This window comes from Macaca mulatta, chromosome 13, assembly GCF_049350105.2.
Source record: "Macaca mulatta isolate MMU2019108-1 chromosome 13, T2T-MMU8v2.0, whole genome shotgun sequence".
Taxonomy (NCBI): Eukaryota; Metazoa; Chordata; class Mammalia; order Primates; family Cercopithecidae; genus Macaca; species Macaca mulatta.
Window position 1 is genome coordinate 6,955,082 of NC_133418.1, and position 16,839 is coordinate 6,971,920.

The window sequence follows — 16,839 nt, forward strand, 5'->3', positions numbered from 1 at the left end:
TGAACGGGCAGGGTGAGTTTCTCTGGGGGACTCTCAGGCCCCAAGGCTGGGACACAGCAGCACCAAGGCCTGAGGCTAGAGGCAGCTCGGGAGCTCAAGAGGCAGAAAGGTGGCCAGAGTTCTGAGTGAGAAAGGTAAGAAGCCTGAGGGGTAGGCAGGACCTGATGTACCAGGCCTGGAGTGTGGACTTTACTCTGAGTGCACGGGGAAGGCAACCAGCATTCAGTAGTGAGTGTGTGAGGAATGACGGACAGACGGATGGATGGATGAATGAATGGAGCGATTCTGCAAGGGAGAGACAGATCTGGTTTATGTTTAAAATGGTGAGCAACTTCATCTTCTGCAGCATGGCTCCATCAACTGTGGGAGTGCTCGGAGGGGCACGAGACCCTGTGGGAGGGAGTGAGGTAGGTTGTGCGGGTTTGCAGGGGGTGTGTTAAGCCTGCCTGGCCTGCCTGTGTGTGAAGAAGGAAACCCAATTACCGATGAAAGCCGCCTCATCTTACTCGACCGCTGGTTGCGGGGCTTGACCTGGAGCTTGTGCTTAGCTGCAGAGTTGTCCAAGCAGGAGGAGGATTCTGGAGGGTAACTGAAGTCGGCCACTGGTGCCAGGCTGCTGTCTGAGGTCCGGGCAGAGACAGTGCTGTCGCTTACGTGGTCTGGAGACACGACAGAGACCTTCATGGGACGAGAACAGACACACAGAGCATGAACCTCACCATGTGAAATAAGGACGACCAAAGCAACAATGCCCTTTTCTGCCCAGGCTCAGTCTTCTCACACTGTCTCTGGCTTGATGTGTGTGGAAATTCTTTCTTTCTTTATTTTTTTTTCAAGGTGGAGTCTTGTTCTGTCACCCAGGCTGGAGTGCAGTGACATGATCTCAGCTCACTGCAACCTCCGCCTCCTGAGTTCAAGCAATTTTCCTGCTGAGTAGCTGGGATTACAGGCACCCGCCACCACACCCAGCTAATTTTTGAGTTTTTCATAGAGACGGAGTCTCACTATGTTGGCCAGGCTGGTCTCAAACTCCTGACCTGGTGATCCGCCCGCCTCGGCCTCCCAAAGTGCTGTGATTACGGGCATGAGTCACCATGTCCGGCCAATACTTTCAATTTGATTCTCAACAAGGAGGGGTCTAGGATCCTCCTGGAGAAAGGTAAATGGCTGGGAGTTTAAAGTACAGGGCCAGCTCCTGGAAACCTGCCACTCCTTCCCAAGACCATGCAGAGAACCTGTGTCTCAGGCTCCCGTGTCACTCTTCTGTGGCAGCTGGCACAGGCACTTCAGACAAGAGCTTTCTCTGTCAAAACACACCAGCCCGATTTGTCCAAGGGCACAGTCACCTGGTCCTGTCTCTGGAAGCTGAGAGGAAGGTTCAGAGGTGTGATTTTAGAAGCAGGGGCGCAGAAAGTGCCAAGCCCACCACCTAGCATTCCGTCACTGGAGCCCTGTTGGTTCAACCTAGAAGATCTCTGTGTGCTCATGTGTCCTTTTGAAGAAATCTGGCTGGAAACTGCCATCTGTTAAGTTACAGGTATTTTACTCATTTATACTTCAGCACGGAAGAACTGATAGCAAATAGCAAACATGTCACCTGGGACAAAGGGATGCTGACAGCCATGTGGAAGAATGAGGGCAATACCCACAGATCCCTGCCCCCCGAACTTGGCCAGCTCCACCACTGAGTGAGGTCGAAGTTTGCTCCCCTGTGGACACGAGTTGGCATACAACTTGGAGCGCCTGTGAGCACATGCAGCCCAGACGAGGGGCGAGGTGCACAGGGAGACTATGGGAGGTGGCAGGCTTTTCATATAACTCTGTGATCTTCAAACAAGCTTTGTATTCAAGCACAGTGTGCAATATTAGTGCCAAGTTTCCATTTAACTTTAGAATTTTATTCACACAACGATTCAGTAAGCCCTCATGAAAACAGTGAATGAAGCAGTGAGACAACACACCAGTGCCGTCCCCAGTGGCAAACTCCTAGGGCCATGGGCACATCTGCTGTTTCTTTTCCATAACCCTGGGACCCCCACACAGAGCAGGTGCCCAGCAGCCTTTGCTAACCCGGACAGGGAACCATAAGGATGATCATACTGGAGAGATGGGCTCCGATACAGGAGGAACAACCTCTCCCTGTTCACGTGAAGCTCTCTCCTATTAATAAAAGTGTAAGTTTATCTGTGTAAACGAGGAGGAGATAATTACTAAAATGGGGGAGAAGAGGCTAAAAGTGGTCATAATCTACTTGAATTCTCTTTTAGCTACTCAGGTACTTACGGGAATAAGGCAAGAAAAATTATGTTAAAAATAAGTCACAAGTCTCCTGATCACAACTACATCTGTGCCTGTGGCTCTGGCTCTCACTGTGGTCACTGACAACTCAGGAAGTCACCTTAGATTGGGAAATTGATACCTTTCCCAGAGAGCCTTCCTTAAAGGTCACCAACAGGATGTGTACATTTAAAATTAATCGTACAGAGTCTGTAATATTTACCCTTGTCTAGAGGAACAATGTATAAACATTTGGTTAAAAAGAAAATCTCACTGCCTAGGACTCATGAGAATAGACGAGAGGAGCCGCTTTGCAAGTGCAGTGAGAATGATCACGGTGCCTGTGACAATAATACCCCGGATGGTTCCTCTTTATAGAATAAAGCCCAATACCTTGAAGGCTCCGAAGGATGCAGAGCAGGCTCTCCTCCCTGTGGGCCACCCTGTGTCTGTCCTGCGTGGGCAGATGTCTTGGGTTCAGACCCACTCTGGCCCCTGGGTTAGGGGACCTTGGCATGGAGCTTAACTTCCCTGACCTGTGTCCCAGGTACAAGCTCTCCCTGACTAAAGAACTCAACTCCTCTGGCTTCAGAACTCTCACTTCTGTTTCCACGGTTGCTCTGAGAGATCTTGGGGTCCGGAAAGACCCCAAGGAGAATCGTGCCTGTTGTTGATCAGTGATGTAACTACGTGAGGTGGGCTGGCGCCCGTGCGGAGGAGGTGAGGGCTGGGAAGCTGGCTTCATGAGTGGGCTGGCAGCATCCAGAACATTGACCTCTGCATGGCTTGCTTCCAGTCACCCAGTGTTTCCTGAAATCTGTGCTTCTGGATGATTCTGAAAGCAGAGGGTTTAAAAGTCTAGCATGTGGCTCTTTGTTGCAGGGAAGGCAGCCCAAAGGACCCAGAGGAAACAGCCTGGGGTCAGAAGCTTTTCATGGGCGGCCCTGAGTGACAGGTGCTTTAGGATGTGTGTCCTCAAAAAGAGGGGCTCAGCCACTGAGGAGTGGGCCAGGGGCAGTGCATGCAGGAAGGGCCACTGGACAGGAAGCAGGGGGGCCTGGCTGTTCCAGGGGTGAAAAGAAGCTGCTGGTCCTGCTGGGAAGGAGAGGTACTGATCTACCCAATCTCATCTTGTCCCCCCAAAACCCTCTGAGCCAAAACCCTCTGAGGACAGAGATTCTAAGAGGCGATAAGCCTGCCTGAGGCCTCCCTCTGGAGCTGTGGGGCACGTATTTGTTCATTTGACACCAGGTCTGTGTTCCCTCCTCATCTTCCCTTCCCGCATCACCAGGAGTAAGATGACTCAGTCGCCTTGCCGGTTTATCACACTCTACCTGGCATGTCCTGCTTCATAGCAGGACACCTAGAATAGGACCAGTGAGACACCATGTTATCTTAAAAACCACCAGGTAAAACTTTCATCAGTTATCACACTCGGTAATAAAATTTGAAAAAATTATTCCATATATTTCCTGAAAACCTTATTCTATCAGGAAATGTCACCTTGGTTATAACATCAAATACTTGCTACTAAAGACTCTTTTTTCCATAATAATCTTAAATTTTTCTGTCTGTGTGGGCCTGTGTGTAAGCATGTGGGCCTGTGTAAGGTGTAAACAGCCTGCAGCCCATCGTTTTGGGGCTTTAGGCACCGTTATATCAAACACCACATATTCTACAAGCCCATTTTAAAGGGTCTGTTGTTTTTCCCTCTCAATCAACCAATTATGCGTAAAAACTTTCAGGCCTCTAAATGCAATCATTGTGTCTTCAAAACGATGAAGACACTTAAGATTACCTTTTTGTTTTTAAGTCTTAAAGGCTCAAATTTTGGTTTCCTGTGAAGCTAGTAGATTGTCCATATTACCCAATAATTGATAAAATCTCAGAGCTTTTTTTTTTTTTTTTTTTTTTAAATAAAGGACCAACCACAGGAGGTGGTTGTGCTGTGACAGATAAGGTCAGGCTGGCCCAGCCAAGCCAGCTGTGGAATTTGTGCCTCATGCTGTCACACAGGTTTGGAGATAGGCTTGCTTTTCAATGGATGGGTTCCTCACTACCTCTCCTCTTACTGCCCACCCTGGCTAAAGGCAGAGAACTGGGATGCTGTGAGAGTCGGAGACCTGTGGGATGGGAGGAGGGGGAGTCCATCTATGATGAGGAACGAGGCAGCTCACGACAGACCTCTTCCTACTGCAGAGCTCAGAAATGCACAAAGTCACATCTGCTCCTGAGAAGGGGACGCTGAAACTGCACACAGGAGTATCTGGAGGTGTTAAAGGGGTACAGGGTTGGCTTGGTGAAGTCTACGAAATAGGCCACACCATCCTCCTCATCCTTTCTCCCTTCTGCTCGAGGCTGGAGAGAAGGCCTGGGTAGCCCACAGTCCTCAGACCCTGCTCATTCCAGGAGCAGGGACAGCTTCGCCCTGGAGCAGAATTCTGGAGAGAATAATTCTGTAGCCAACTTCATGTCAGTCCCCACCCCACACACTCAGCCACACCACAGTCCTTCTGCCTTTTTCATCAGTGACGTTCTGGGAACTCACAACTACACAAAAATCTGGTGTGACAGGGTTTATAGGTGTCAACATTGAAGTGGCTACTGAACAGAATTCAGAGAAGCACAGAATCTGCAAGGCAATGGGTCACAACGAAGCCCCCCTTCACTGTGAATGGCCCCTCAAGCAGGCCAGAGGTGACAGGGGCAGGTGTGTGGCTATAAAAATAACTCTGGCCTTGATTTGTTTTTCAGGTGTCAGCGTTAACAGATAACTCCAACTCTATCCATCCTCCACAGTCAGGCTTGTCTACATGGGAACGATGACCACCTATTTTTAACATTTATGTGCAAGTACAGTGTATGGGCATTAAGTGCTCTTACCACAATAACATAGTTTAAAATGTGGCAGCACCGCGAGCTGTGTTGTTTACACGCGAGAAAGAGCTCAGTTCCTCGGGGACCCCCTCTTGGACTCTAATGGGAAAGGTGGTGTTTGGGACTGGTTCCTCCACCCTGCTGAGGTCATCAGTTCCTCTCTTGCTTGTCAACCTTTCCCTGCTGCCCTGTTTGCCAGCAACACAGCACATGACTACCCCTATGCTGACACCGCCTTCAGGTCACAGACTCAGGCACCAGAAACCATCAGAGCCTCGACTATCACGTGCTCACTACTTGCCCCTCCCGCCGGCCAAATGTCGTGGCAACAGAAAACAGACACAACGTATTTCCCTACTTCTAATGGGGTTCTGGGTCTGGTCATCTGCTCAGACAGGAAAGTCAAGGCACAGGGTTGATTCTGGGTTGATTCTATCAACCTATCACCCTCATAACAAATGTCACCAAAACCACGTCTCCTAACCAGACCTGAATTTCTACTCAAAGAACGAAAATAAACACAGCTCAAGGGCTGACTGTAGGCTCCAGTGACCCAGTCGGCCACAAACCATGCACAGCCTCACCTATCCATGGAAATTTCAAGGGCACACACAGGGGATCCCAGAGCTCCAGCGCCCTCCAGGGCAAGTGTGGACGGAGACGTGCAGTGGCTCAGGCCGTACTTGCCTTTATGGTGGTGCCGGGACCCACGTCGTGCAGCAGGGACATCTCTGGGGGGCTCCTGGGCAGCCCATCATCCTCAGAGCTCATGCCAGCATCCTCTCCGCGCTTGGCAGGAAGCCCCCCTGGAGGAGGTGGTGGCCCCATTTTCACATTACACTGTATTTTTAACTAGATTGGAATAAAGAACATGTGCTCTTATTTTCATCAATGATATTTATCAACAGATCCTCCTGCTCTAACTCATTCATGCTAGAAATGCCTTCAGTGCCTTGGCGTGGTGCAGAGAACTGAACGTGCATCTGCCACCAGCTCTTCCACTGCCATCTCTTCTTTGTTCATCTAAGAATGAGTTGAGATCCCACTGTAACTCATTTGGTGTCTCCTGGGAGAGCTGTCATGTACATGTGATTCTACTTTACGGCATATCAAATAAACCAAGCGGAAATCATTTAAAAACTTCTCAGTGGATACTTGACTTGCACACCAGGTGACATGACCAAGGAAACATTTACCTGCAGTGCTTTAATCCGATCACACACATTTTCTTGGGAAAACACCCGCACAGGCCGAGTAGGGTCCTGTCCGGACTCAGGAATGAAAATACTGTCGTGAGAAAGGGCCCGGCTGCCCAGCGTGCCCCTCGACTCCCTAGGATAAAAGAGCCACTGTGAGACTCTGCCCACCTCCATCTTACTGACCCCCGGGGGACTCAGAATGAGAAAGGGGGATGTGGGTTAACAGAATATCAAACGACACTCCCTCTGCTGCATTTACATTTCAGGGGTCCCTGACTTCAGTTCATCCACACACTGTCAACTATTTGGAGCATTGCAGAGATAGGAATCTTCCTAGGAGATCTAAAGGTTGCGTGAATTATTTTTATTAATGAAAAAACCAAGGTTTGACAAGGTGTGAGGTGCAAGACAGCAAGCCTGCAGAGGGGAGGGGCTGGCACGGCCAGCTTCTGAGGATGTCGCGGCTGCCCCGGGGAGGGTGAGGTCCCGCCTTGTGGGCAAACACGCAGCCCCTCCATGGGCTGAAGGCTGTATGTGTGCAGCAGGCTGAGGGCCTACCTGATGAACGCATCCTCACAAGACAAACCAAGACATACATCCGTGGCTGGTATGAAATGAGAACTACTAATCTGCAAAGCCGTGGCCTCTTTTTATGACCTGGCACCATCCGTGTGACCAAAACCTCTGTGCCTGCCTAGATCCTGGAGCAGAGATGGTGGCCTTCTGTCGTCGCCATCCCAGTCCTTTCCTCAGCTCAGAGCTCAAGAATCTGATCTGGTACTGAACCCACAGGACATTCACAAAATGTCCTAAAAGGATGTGGGAATTAGCTGTCAAAATTTCCTGGCAGCGCTGGCTGCCTGAACAATAGGTGGAAGGAGATGACTGAGACCCAGTGATGAAGGAAGGAAAGCCTACCTCTGCACACACTGGACATCTCATGTGCACCACCCCACGTCCTCCCCTCCTGCCACTCCCCTACCCCGGGCATCCTGTCCACCGTGGGGCATTAAGGACTCTGAGGTGTGGCCCTGTCCCACTGTCAACCAAACTGTGTTGGTTAATAATGCTTCCTTCTCATTAAACTCTCATGCCTGCAACCGTAAGCTTGCAAGTGGGAACCCATGGCTCCCAGGATGTGCGTGTCCTCACATGCCAGGGAGGGAACCACACCAACTGAAGGAATCGGGCCCTCCCTGCCCAGGGCAGCTCTTAACCCAAAGGTCGCACACACACTTGGATTTCCCCTCCCCAGGGGACAGCCCATGGCCCACACTCTCTGGGAACCACAACCACCACCCAAGCACCTCCGTTTTGGATGTAACGAGGAGTGGAGGCAGCATGAAGAGGCCTCTGCAAAAACACAAAATGGCACATGTGCAAGGCCATTCACTACAGCAATATTCAGAAGACTGAAAGACGGGAAACGCCCAGTGCCCCTCAGTAGGCATCTAACTGAATCAACCATGAATGTCATACAATGGAGGACTCCACAGCTGGTCTGATGGGCAGGAGGGTCTCCACACGCTGCATACAGGCATCACCAGATACTACTAAGTGAAATAAATAACAACCACTGCAGAACAATGTCCACAGTATGTCAGCACTGCATAGGAAAGGGGGGCCTGGATATTATCTGAACATGTGTGTGTGTTTCTTATATTTAAAAAAATGAAAACAGAAGAAGAAATAACAAGTAAATAAAAGTGGTTTCCTTTAGGGGGAAAGAAATAACTAGATGAGGAGACATAGTGCAAAGATACCTACATTTACAACTTTGTCTTTGAAACTATGTAAACGTTTTATATAATTAAAAGACGAAACCAAGCAAAATGAGAAATTAAAAAATCACTAAAAAGGTCGGGCACGGTGGCTCAAGCCTGTAATCCCAGCACTTTGGGAGGGAGGCCGAGACGGGCGGATCACGAGGTCAGGAGATCAAGACCATCCTGGCTAACACGGTGAAACTCTGTCTCTACTAAAAAAAAAAATACAAAAAACTAGCCTGGTGAGGTGGCGGGTGCCTGTAGTCCCAGCTACTCGGGAGGCTGAGGCAGGAGAATGGCGTAAACCCGGGAGGCGGAGCTTGCAGTGAGCTGAGATCCGGCCACTGCACTCCAGCCTGGGCGACAGAGCGAGACTCCGTCTCAAAAAAAAAAAAAAAAAAAAAAATCACTAAAACTAGAAAACAAACACAAACAAACAAATCTAATTTTATATCAGATTGTTGGCATGACCACACAGAGAATATAATAATTTCAAGTGACTTTGACTCCACATCCAAGATAGAATACATTCTAAGAAAAACAACAAGAAAACCAAAGACAACAAATTGCACTCACTAATCTTATGAGTAGTAATAATAATTAAAAAACCAAAAATATTGAATTGCACTCTACAGTTTTATTAGCAATAACACTGATTATAAGACAGTGTGCAGAAAAGTATTTATAGTATCTTTAACTTCCATGTAGGAAAGGGATAAGGAAATTATTATGAGTATATGATAGGTTAAAGAAAATAAGTCATTTCATTAATATCATAAGGAGCCCTGGTTTCCAGTGTAAGAGAAAAGAGAATACAAAGAATTAAAGAAGGAAAAATGTCTTACTAAACTTGAATTGGAAATATCAGCAAATTGATGATGAATTTTTCTCTTGAAAAGTAAACCATTTCCTAGCTATATCCACTGGACAGGTTTAGAATCAGTGACAGCCAATTAGTAATTATCACCCCTGGCAGCTAGACTGAGGTCTTTAAAAGCCATTTCACACCACAAGGAGGGGGCCAGGGCCCTGTGAAGAAAGTGCTGATTCCAGGTCAGGGGAAGAAAATACACTAAATAAACCTGAGATTTCTCATTGGACAAGAAAGTAAGGAAGCCATCAAAGATGAATGGGATCATGTCAAAAGACAGAGCGAATTTCAAGTGACTCTCAACAGCCTAAGATGGAACAACTTGAGCATTACATGAACAAAGACTGTCATGGATTAAAAAGCAAATCAAATATATAAAAAGTAATGCATTCCAATGATATCTGGGAAAAAAAAGAAAAAACAAAACCCACTGGCCACTGTCAAGAGTTGCCAGGGGACCACGTCATTACTCTGAGGGTGGATCAATGAAAGGAGAGCCAAGCATGATCTTGACTTTCCTCTAGATTGTATTTCAGAGCAACCAAGCAATTGATGGAGGAAAGTTCTTCATCAAGGATTTTCGGTTAGCAAGTGTACAATGAATGACAGAATTAGAAATACCACCACTTTGTGACAAAATAACAAATCATCACCAAGTGTTAAAACTGTCAGGTGAAGGCTGGTGGAGGGACCACAATGACACACCCTGAACCCACTGCTCAGAAAGCATGTGACTCATCCCGGGATGTGACAACATCCAGCACCTGCTTGAACCTGACAGCATCTGGATCCACCGAATGATGTACCGGGAATTGGGAGAATATAGGAAAGAGCTGAATCACACCAAGAGAAAGCAAAGCCAGAATAGGGGACATTCTGCAGGACACGTGGCCCTGCTTTGCCTTCAGATCAATGACATGAAACAAAGGGAGAGGGCAAAAGGAAATCGTTACAGATTTAAGAAGCACAACCGCACAGACACAGACGCGATGAATGGGCGTCACTTTCTTCAACCCACAGGGTCCCACGTGGTTTGCTCGCACTAATGTGCCTCAGTAAATGGAGCTGTTTTCCCCCCAGTGATGGATGAGAAGTTGCTGCAGACTCTCCCACAGACCAAACAGTACCTTCCTCTTCCTCTGTGCTGCTGTCTAAAAATGTCATTTGCACTTCCCAGGCCTCCTCATGCCCCACCCCCAATCTTCCTTGCCTAGCATCAAAACCAGCAAACTGTTAGCAGTCACTGAGCACCAGCTCCCTGCAAGGTGCTAGGAATATCAAGATAAAAAGCACACCGTCTCCACTTTCCCTGGACCCCGGTGGCAGGGAGGACATCAGCAAGTGGGCAGGACAATTCATCCCAGCTTGCCCCTCTGGCTGGGCTCCCATCTGTGGTTAGAGGGGCCACACCCAGGCCTGTCTCTCCAACACCAGAACTGTGTGCTCCAGTCAACAGACGGGGTGGATGGGGGTGGATGTTAGTTTCCCTGGGGCTTGCAAAGTGATGACATTGAATAATTAGCAATATTATCGGTGATAACATCTCGTTCCCCAAGAGTTCAGAGCACCGCCTAAAAAAGTGCATGCACGGCTGGGCGCGGTGGCTCATGCCTGTAATCCCAGCACTTTGGGAGGCCAGGGTGGGCGGATCACGAGGTCAGGAGATCGAGACCATCCTGGCTAACACGGTGAAACCCCGTCTCTACTAAAAATACAAAAAATTAGCCGGGCGTGGTGGCGGGCGCCTGTAGTTCCAGCTGCTCGGGAGGCTGAGGCAGGAGAATGGCGGGAACCCGGGAGGCGGAGCTTGCAGTGAGCCGAGATCGCGCCACTGCACTCCAGCCTGGGCGACAGCGTGAGACTCCGTCTCAATAAAAATAAAAATAAAAAATGCAAGCACAGTGTATCCCTTCCACACTTCACACGGTGCGATGTGAGTCTATTACAATCCCTGCTAGCACCAAAAACAAACAAAACCAAAAAACAAACCCAAAACTGGAAAAAAAAAAAAAAAAAAAAAAAGTTCCAATCTTTCCTTTCCAGTCATCTGGTGCCACCAAGTGGCCAGTAACGTTTCTACTCCTTTAAAAAACAGGCGAGGAAGCTGGGGAGGAGGGGAGAGCAGGGGAGGGGACAGGACACCATTATCCGGATGCTCAAGCCTGGAACCCATCTCGGCGTGGTCTGTACCCCAAACCTGAGGGATATTATGTTTTCTGAAGAGTTCTACCCTTAAAGCGCCAGTGTTGTCTTAAAAAAAAAAAGGTAAAAGCTAGCGTAGCAACAAATCTGTTTCGTTTCCTCTTAGTCACAGAAATAACTGCTAGAATAACTGCAGCATATGTACTGTAAGTATATTTTAATGAAATACAAGTTACAAAAATAAGGATTTCTTTACTAGACCTCCCTAGTTTTTTGTGCTTCTTGGGTCTGTTCTTAATGATATTTTTGGATGATTTTTTCTAAGAAAGCAAGAAGCACCCCCTCCCCACCCCCATCAAGTGAAAATATTCTGATTAGATTATTCAACGTTCAAGTTTAGAGAAATGTATTTTTCTAGTATAGTATCTAGTCCTCAAAAGAGTTTTAAGTCAAGTTGAGCCAGGGACCCTATCCCGATCCTGTCACTTTCAGCTGTAGGATGCTGGGCAAGTTCCAAATTTTATCTAGGGCTTATTTTGTCCGTTTAGAAAATGGCATACAGTACCTCGTCTCCCACAGTTATTGTGGACTTAAACACACACAGCGTTCTCCACCCCTAAGTTTGAAAAGACAGAAAACACAACGTCTATGGAAGAACCTCTAATGGAATTACCCAGGAGGAAAGGGGGCTCAGAAATCCAGCAAGTCACCAGGATAATGAAATAGTGTATTTGGGTGCTCCTGGCCCGAGAGATGTAAAATGCAACTTACTCCAGCTCATCCTCGGAGTCGTAGCCCACTGGCCCAGACTCGATGGCAATGACCTCATTCCTCGTCTGACTCTGTTTCCAGGTGCTACTTTCTGTGGACGATGGCGATTCTTTTCTCTTCTTCTTCCCAAAAAACTTCTTAAAAGTTTTGAATTTAGATTTTTTCTTTCCTATACAGATGAGAGAAAAAAGCAAATAATTAGTAATAATAAGTAAGAGTGTTACAGTATGTGTTCATGTGCATGTATGCAATGGGCACGTAAAAGAGAGAAAGCAAGATTTCCATCCATGCATCAGTTATCGGCTTCTGGAAAGTCCTTTTATGGTGCAGAAGTACATGGTATACCAGTTTTGCACACCTGAAAACACATCTTGTTTTCTTTTATTTAGGATATTTAAGTAAAAGAGCCAAGAACACTTTGGAAGATGATCACAGAATCAAAATTAGCCACTTTCTTCTCATCTATAACCAAGTTCTAATTTCTAAAATATATGTAAGTCAACTACAAAAGTCCTGAGGAGGTAAAGGTTACGGGATAACCCAAGCTATTTAGAAAATAATTCTTGGCCAGGCATGGTGGCTCACAACCTGTAATCCCAGCACTTTGAGAGGCTGAGGCAGGAGGTTTGCTTGAGCTCAGGAGTTCAAGACCAGCCTGGGCAACATAGTGAGACCTTCTTACTACAAAAAAAAACAAAAACAAAAACAAAAAAAGTTGGGCATGGTGGCACATGCCTGTAGTCCCAGCTACTAGGGAAGCTAAAGTAGGAGGTTTGCTTGAGCCCAGGAGTTTGAGGCTGCAGTGAGCTATGACCGTACCACTGCACTCTAGCCTTAGTGATGGAGCAAGACCCTCTCTCTCAAAAAAATATTTAAAATTCTGAAATGCTTTGTCTAGTGTGAATACAGCATCAAGGACAGAGGAGGCCCAACCTCATGGGCAAGAAGGTGGCTCTCTAGGGCACCAACTATATGATGAGCTAATGACTTTGGTGAGAAAAATAATGAGACTGGTCATCTCCAAAGGGGAGGGGTGTGGCCAGGCTGAGCCCAACTCTGCCATGCTTCCTGGATTATTAGAATTCACCACACTTTTCAACATTTTGTGATCGCTTCTCTGGTGACAACTTCATTCTCTCCCACAAATTCTATCATACCCAGGTTTCCATGATTTCACATTAGCTGCTCAGCAAAGTTCATTCCTTTTCCAGAATAGTTACAGAACTGACAGTGGAGGGATGTAGCATCGTAGATTACCAGGATGCTGTCTAATACCTCCTGAAAATTTGCAAAACAATTCATTAGATTTTATAATAATTTAATAAACTGAATTCCTTAAAAAACCCAGGATCTTTCTGTTGTGTTTATATTACTGTCTCCTTGGGAAGTTTACATGATCTTACTCTCATGGGGAGAATTCCTTAGGATTACTTTAGTAGGAGTTCCTACATCATTACAGGTAGAACAAATCACTCTCCAAGGATAAATCAGTTCTACGGCACAGTTTTCTCAACTCCTAGTGTGGAAGTGTTCTCAACTTTACAATCGTAGAAAATGTTTATGTTGTTAGTAGATGGTTCTCAGTGAGCATTTATTATTTTGAAAGACTCTTAAGAGTTTTCTGCATTTCATCAGGACACCCTGTGGCTTTTGCCTAGTCAACAAATTGGAATGCATCCTTGAAGGCCTGAATAGATACACAACCTCAATATCACAACCATCAAAGATGCTGCATTAATGGTGTCCTCATGTATAACTGGTAGACCTCAAGTATAACTGCTGTACACCTTTGTTCCACTGGCAGGGCTGAGTCAGCCATCCATTTGTTCAAGTTATATTTCTTCTGCTAGTCTTTGTAGTTCAATTTCTTTAACGGTTACAGGACTAGTCCAGTTTTCTACTTCTTGAATCTGTTTTTTTAGTAACATTTTTCTGAAAATGTATTTTTTTCCAAATTCTCAAATGTATTGGCCAAAAATTATTAATAATATCCTTATATCTTTCAAGCATTCACAACATCTATAGTGACTCATGCCTCTTTTCTTACCCTGATATGAATTATCATAAATGTGCCTCTTCTTTGTTCCTTGATCAATGGCACCAGAGGCTGACCAATTTTAATTGCCTTAAAAAAGTTTAGCTTTGTTAATTCTTTCAGTTGAATGTCTATTTCATATTGTATTAATTTCTGTTCTTATCTTTATTCCTTCCTTCCTACTTTCTGCAGGTTTACTTTACTATTTTCTTAAACTTCTTGAGATAAACATTTGGTTGATTACTTTTTAGACTTTCCTGCTTTTATAATATAATATTTAAGGCAATGCCTTTCCCTCTAAGTCTGTTTTAGCTGCATCTACATATTTTAGAACGTAGTATTTTCATTATTGTTTGGTCAAAAATATTTTCTAACTTCTATTATGATACCTTCTTAGACTTGTGGGTTATTTAGGAAAGTATGTCTTCTTCATTTCCAAGCAGTTGAGGATTTTCTAGCTTAATTAATTATTTCTAGCTTAATTATTATTTCTAATAATTATTGTTATTGATTTCTAGCTAATTAGTTATTGATTTCTAGCTCAATTAATTGCACTGTGGTCCAGTAACATACTCTGAACGATTTGAACCCATTCAAATCGGTTGATACGTGCTTTATGGCTTACCACATGAACAATTTTTAAAAATGTTCTTGGTGTGCTTGAAAATAATGCTTTTTCTTCAGTGTTCTATATATGTCAATTAGAAGATCTCTCTTAAAAAATTGTGTTGTCCAAGTATTTTATATCTTTACTGACTTTTAAAATGTTTGTTTTAGCAATTACTGAGAGAGATGTGTTAAAAATAACCCCACTCTGATGACAGATTTTCTTATTTATCTTTAGTTGTCAGTTTCTACTTTACAACTTTATTTGTTGGGGAGGTTGCTTTCCTGCAAAAACCGGAAAGCCTGCTAGACAAATTCTAAAAGAGCTGTAATACTTACAACTTTCTATAATACGTTAATGTATAGAAATGTAAAATTATTTTCTTGCTGAGGAACTGAACATTTTGTGAAAAGGCCCTCTTTATGTTTAGTTATGTTTTTTGCCTTACATTTCATTTTGACTGCTCTTAGTACAGGTAGATTATACCAAATCGGAAAATCTGAAATGCCGCAAAATCTGAAACTTTTTGAGCTCCCACCCGATGCTTAAAGGAAATGCTCACTGGAGCATTTCAGACTTTGGATTTTCAAATTTGAGACACTCAACTGGTAAGTATAATGCAAGTATTCCAAAATCTGAAAAAATCTGAAATCTGAAACACTCCTGATCCCAACATTTTGGATAAGGGATATTCAACCTGTATAGCTACACCATCTTCCTCTACCCAGCGCTCACGAGGTACAGGTTTTTGTATCCTATTACTATCCTTACTTTTCTGAACCTTTATAGTTAAGACTCATACATTTAGAGTTTTGGAATCTAATCTGATAATCTTTAACTCTTAAATGGAACAATTAATGTAATTAATTAATCTAACTAGTCCACTCACACTCACTGTAATTACTGATATATTAATAAAAACAAATCTATCATCTTATGTGTTTTTTCATTGATCTTCAAAAAAAAAAAAAAACATTCCATTTCTTCCATTGCTAGTTTATAACCCTTATCTTTTGCTTCCTCTTTCAGTGGTTACCCTAGAAATTATACTACACATTTGATTACAGGTCAATACAAGGACCTTAGAATACTTCAATTCCATTTTTGGCACTATTGTTTTAATTCTGATTGTTAAAAAAAAAACCCGAAGTTATTTCATGTTCACATAGATGTATCCACTTGCTTATTGTTTTCTTTGTTCTTCATTGCTTCTCATACTCCAGATTGTGCACTAGGAAGATTTTCCTTTGGCCTGAGGGCACATTCGTGCAGAATCTGTGTTTACTGGGGGCTTACTGGGACCAACCCAGTTTTTGTTTGTCCGAAAATGCTTTCATTTCTCCATCACTCCTGAAATACATTTTTCCTAGGTATAACATTCTATTAAGCTGGTGCAAAAGTAATTGCAGCTCTTGCCATGACATTTAATGGCAAAAACAGCAATTACTTTTGTGCCAACATAATAGTTTGGCAGTTACTTTTCCTAAGGATATTTAGGCTATTATTTCCCTGTTTTGTGGCTTCTGTTGTGTTGAGAAGTTAGGCATTAGTTATTTTTTTGCTCCTGTCCAGGTAATCTGTCTCTTTTTCTCAGACTCATTTTAAGATTTTTCATCCTCCTTGGTTTTCTGCAGTTTTACCTCATGTGGATTTTTCTTTGATTTATCCTTCTTGGGACTCATTGGGTTTCTTAAACCTGTGGGTTGGGTCATCTTTTTGATAAAATCCAGAAAATTCTCAGTCCTTCTCTCCTCCCTTGAGACTATGCTCAAATGGATATTACACCCTTTCACTTACTCTCTACGCTCCTTGTTCCCCTTTGTGTATTTTCCATCTTTTTACCATTCTGTGGTACATTTTGTATAATTTCTTGCGATCTATCTTGATCTGATATAATCTGCTGTTATAACCATGCATTTTAATAATTACATTTATTTTACATAAATATAATTGAAGATAAAATTTTAATAATTACATTTATTTTATTTTATTTTATTTTTTTTTTTGAGACGGAGTCTCGCTCTGTAGCCCAGGCTGGAGTGCAGTGGCCGGATCTCAGCTCACTGCAAGCTCCGCCTCCCGGGTTCACGCCATTCTCCGGCCTCAGCCTCCCGAGTAGCTGGGACTACAGGCGCTGCCACCTCGCCCGGCTATTTTTTTTTTTGTATTTCTTAGTAGAGACGGGGTTTCACCGTGTTAGCCAGGATGGTCTCCATCTCCTGACCTCGTGATCCGCCCATCTCGGCCTCCCAAAGTGCTGGGATTACAGGCTTGAGCCACCGCGCCCGGCCAAT

At 44.7% G+C, this 16,839-nt stretch overlaps 1 protein-coding gene and 1 non-coding gene across 7 annotated transcripts in view; both read right to left on the reverse strand.

Moving 5' to 3' along the window:
* CRACDL (CRACD like) overlaps nt 1-16,839 on the reverse strand; it is a 146,842-nt gene that overhangs the window by 34,080 nt on the left and 95,923 nt on the right. For 4 of the 6 annotated variants that reach the window (XM_077958833.1, XM_028832205.2, XM_028832204.2 and 1 more), the window contains exons 3-6: nt 11,904-12,072; nt 6,351-6,486; nt 5,842-6,006; nt 484-678 (exon numbers count right to left, since the gene is read on the reverse strand). In XM_077958833.1, coding sequence (XP_077814959.1) covers nt 484-678; nt 5,842-6,006; nt 6,351-6,486; nt 11,904-12,072 — 665 coding nt within the window. The remainder of the gene's footprint in view (nt 1-483; nt 679-5,841; nt 6,007-6,350; nt 6,487-11,903; nt 12,073-16,839) is intronic. The other 2 variants (XM_077958835.1, XM_077958834.1) reach the window with 1 other exon arrangement.
* LOC114672000 (U7 small nuclear RNA) lies at nt 14,820-14,881 on the reverse strand. Its single transcript, XR_003722203.1, has one exon. It is a non-coding gene; the product is annotated as a U7 small nuclear RNA (small nuclear RNA).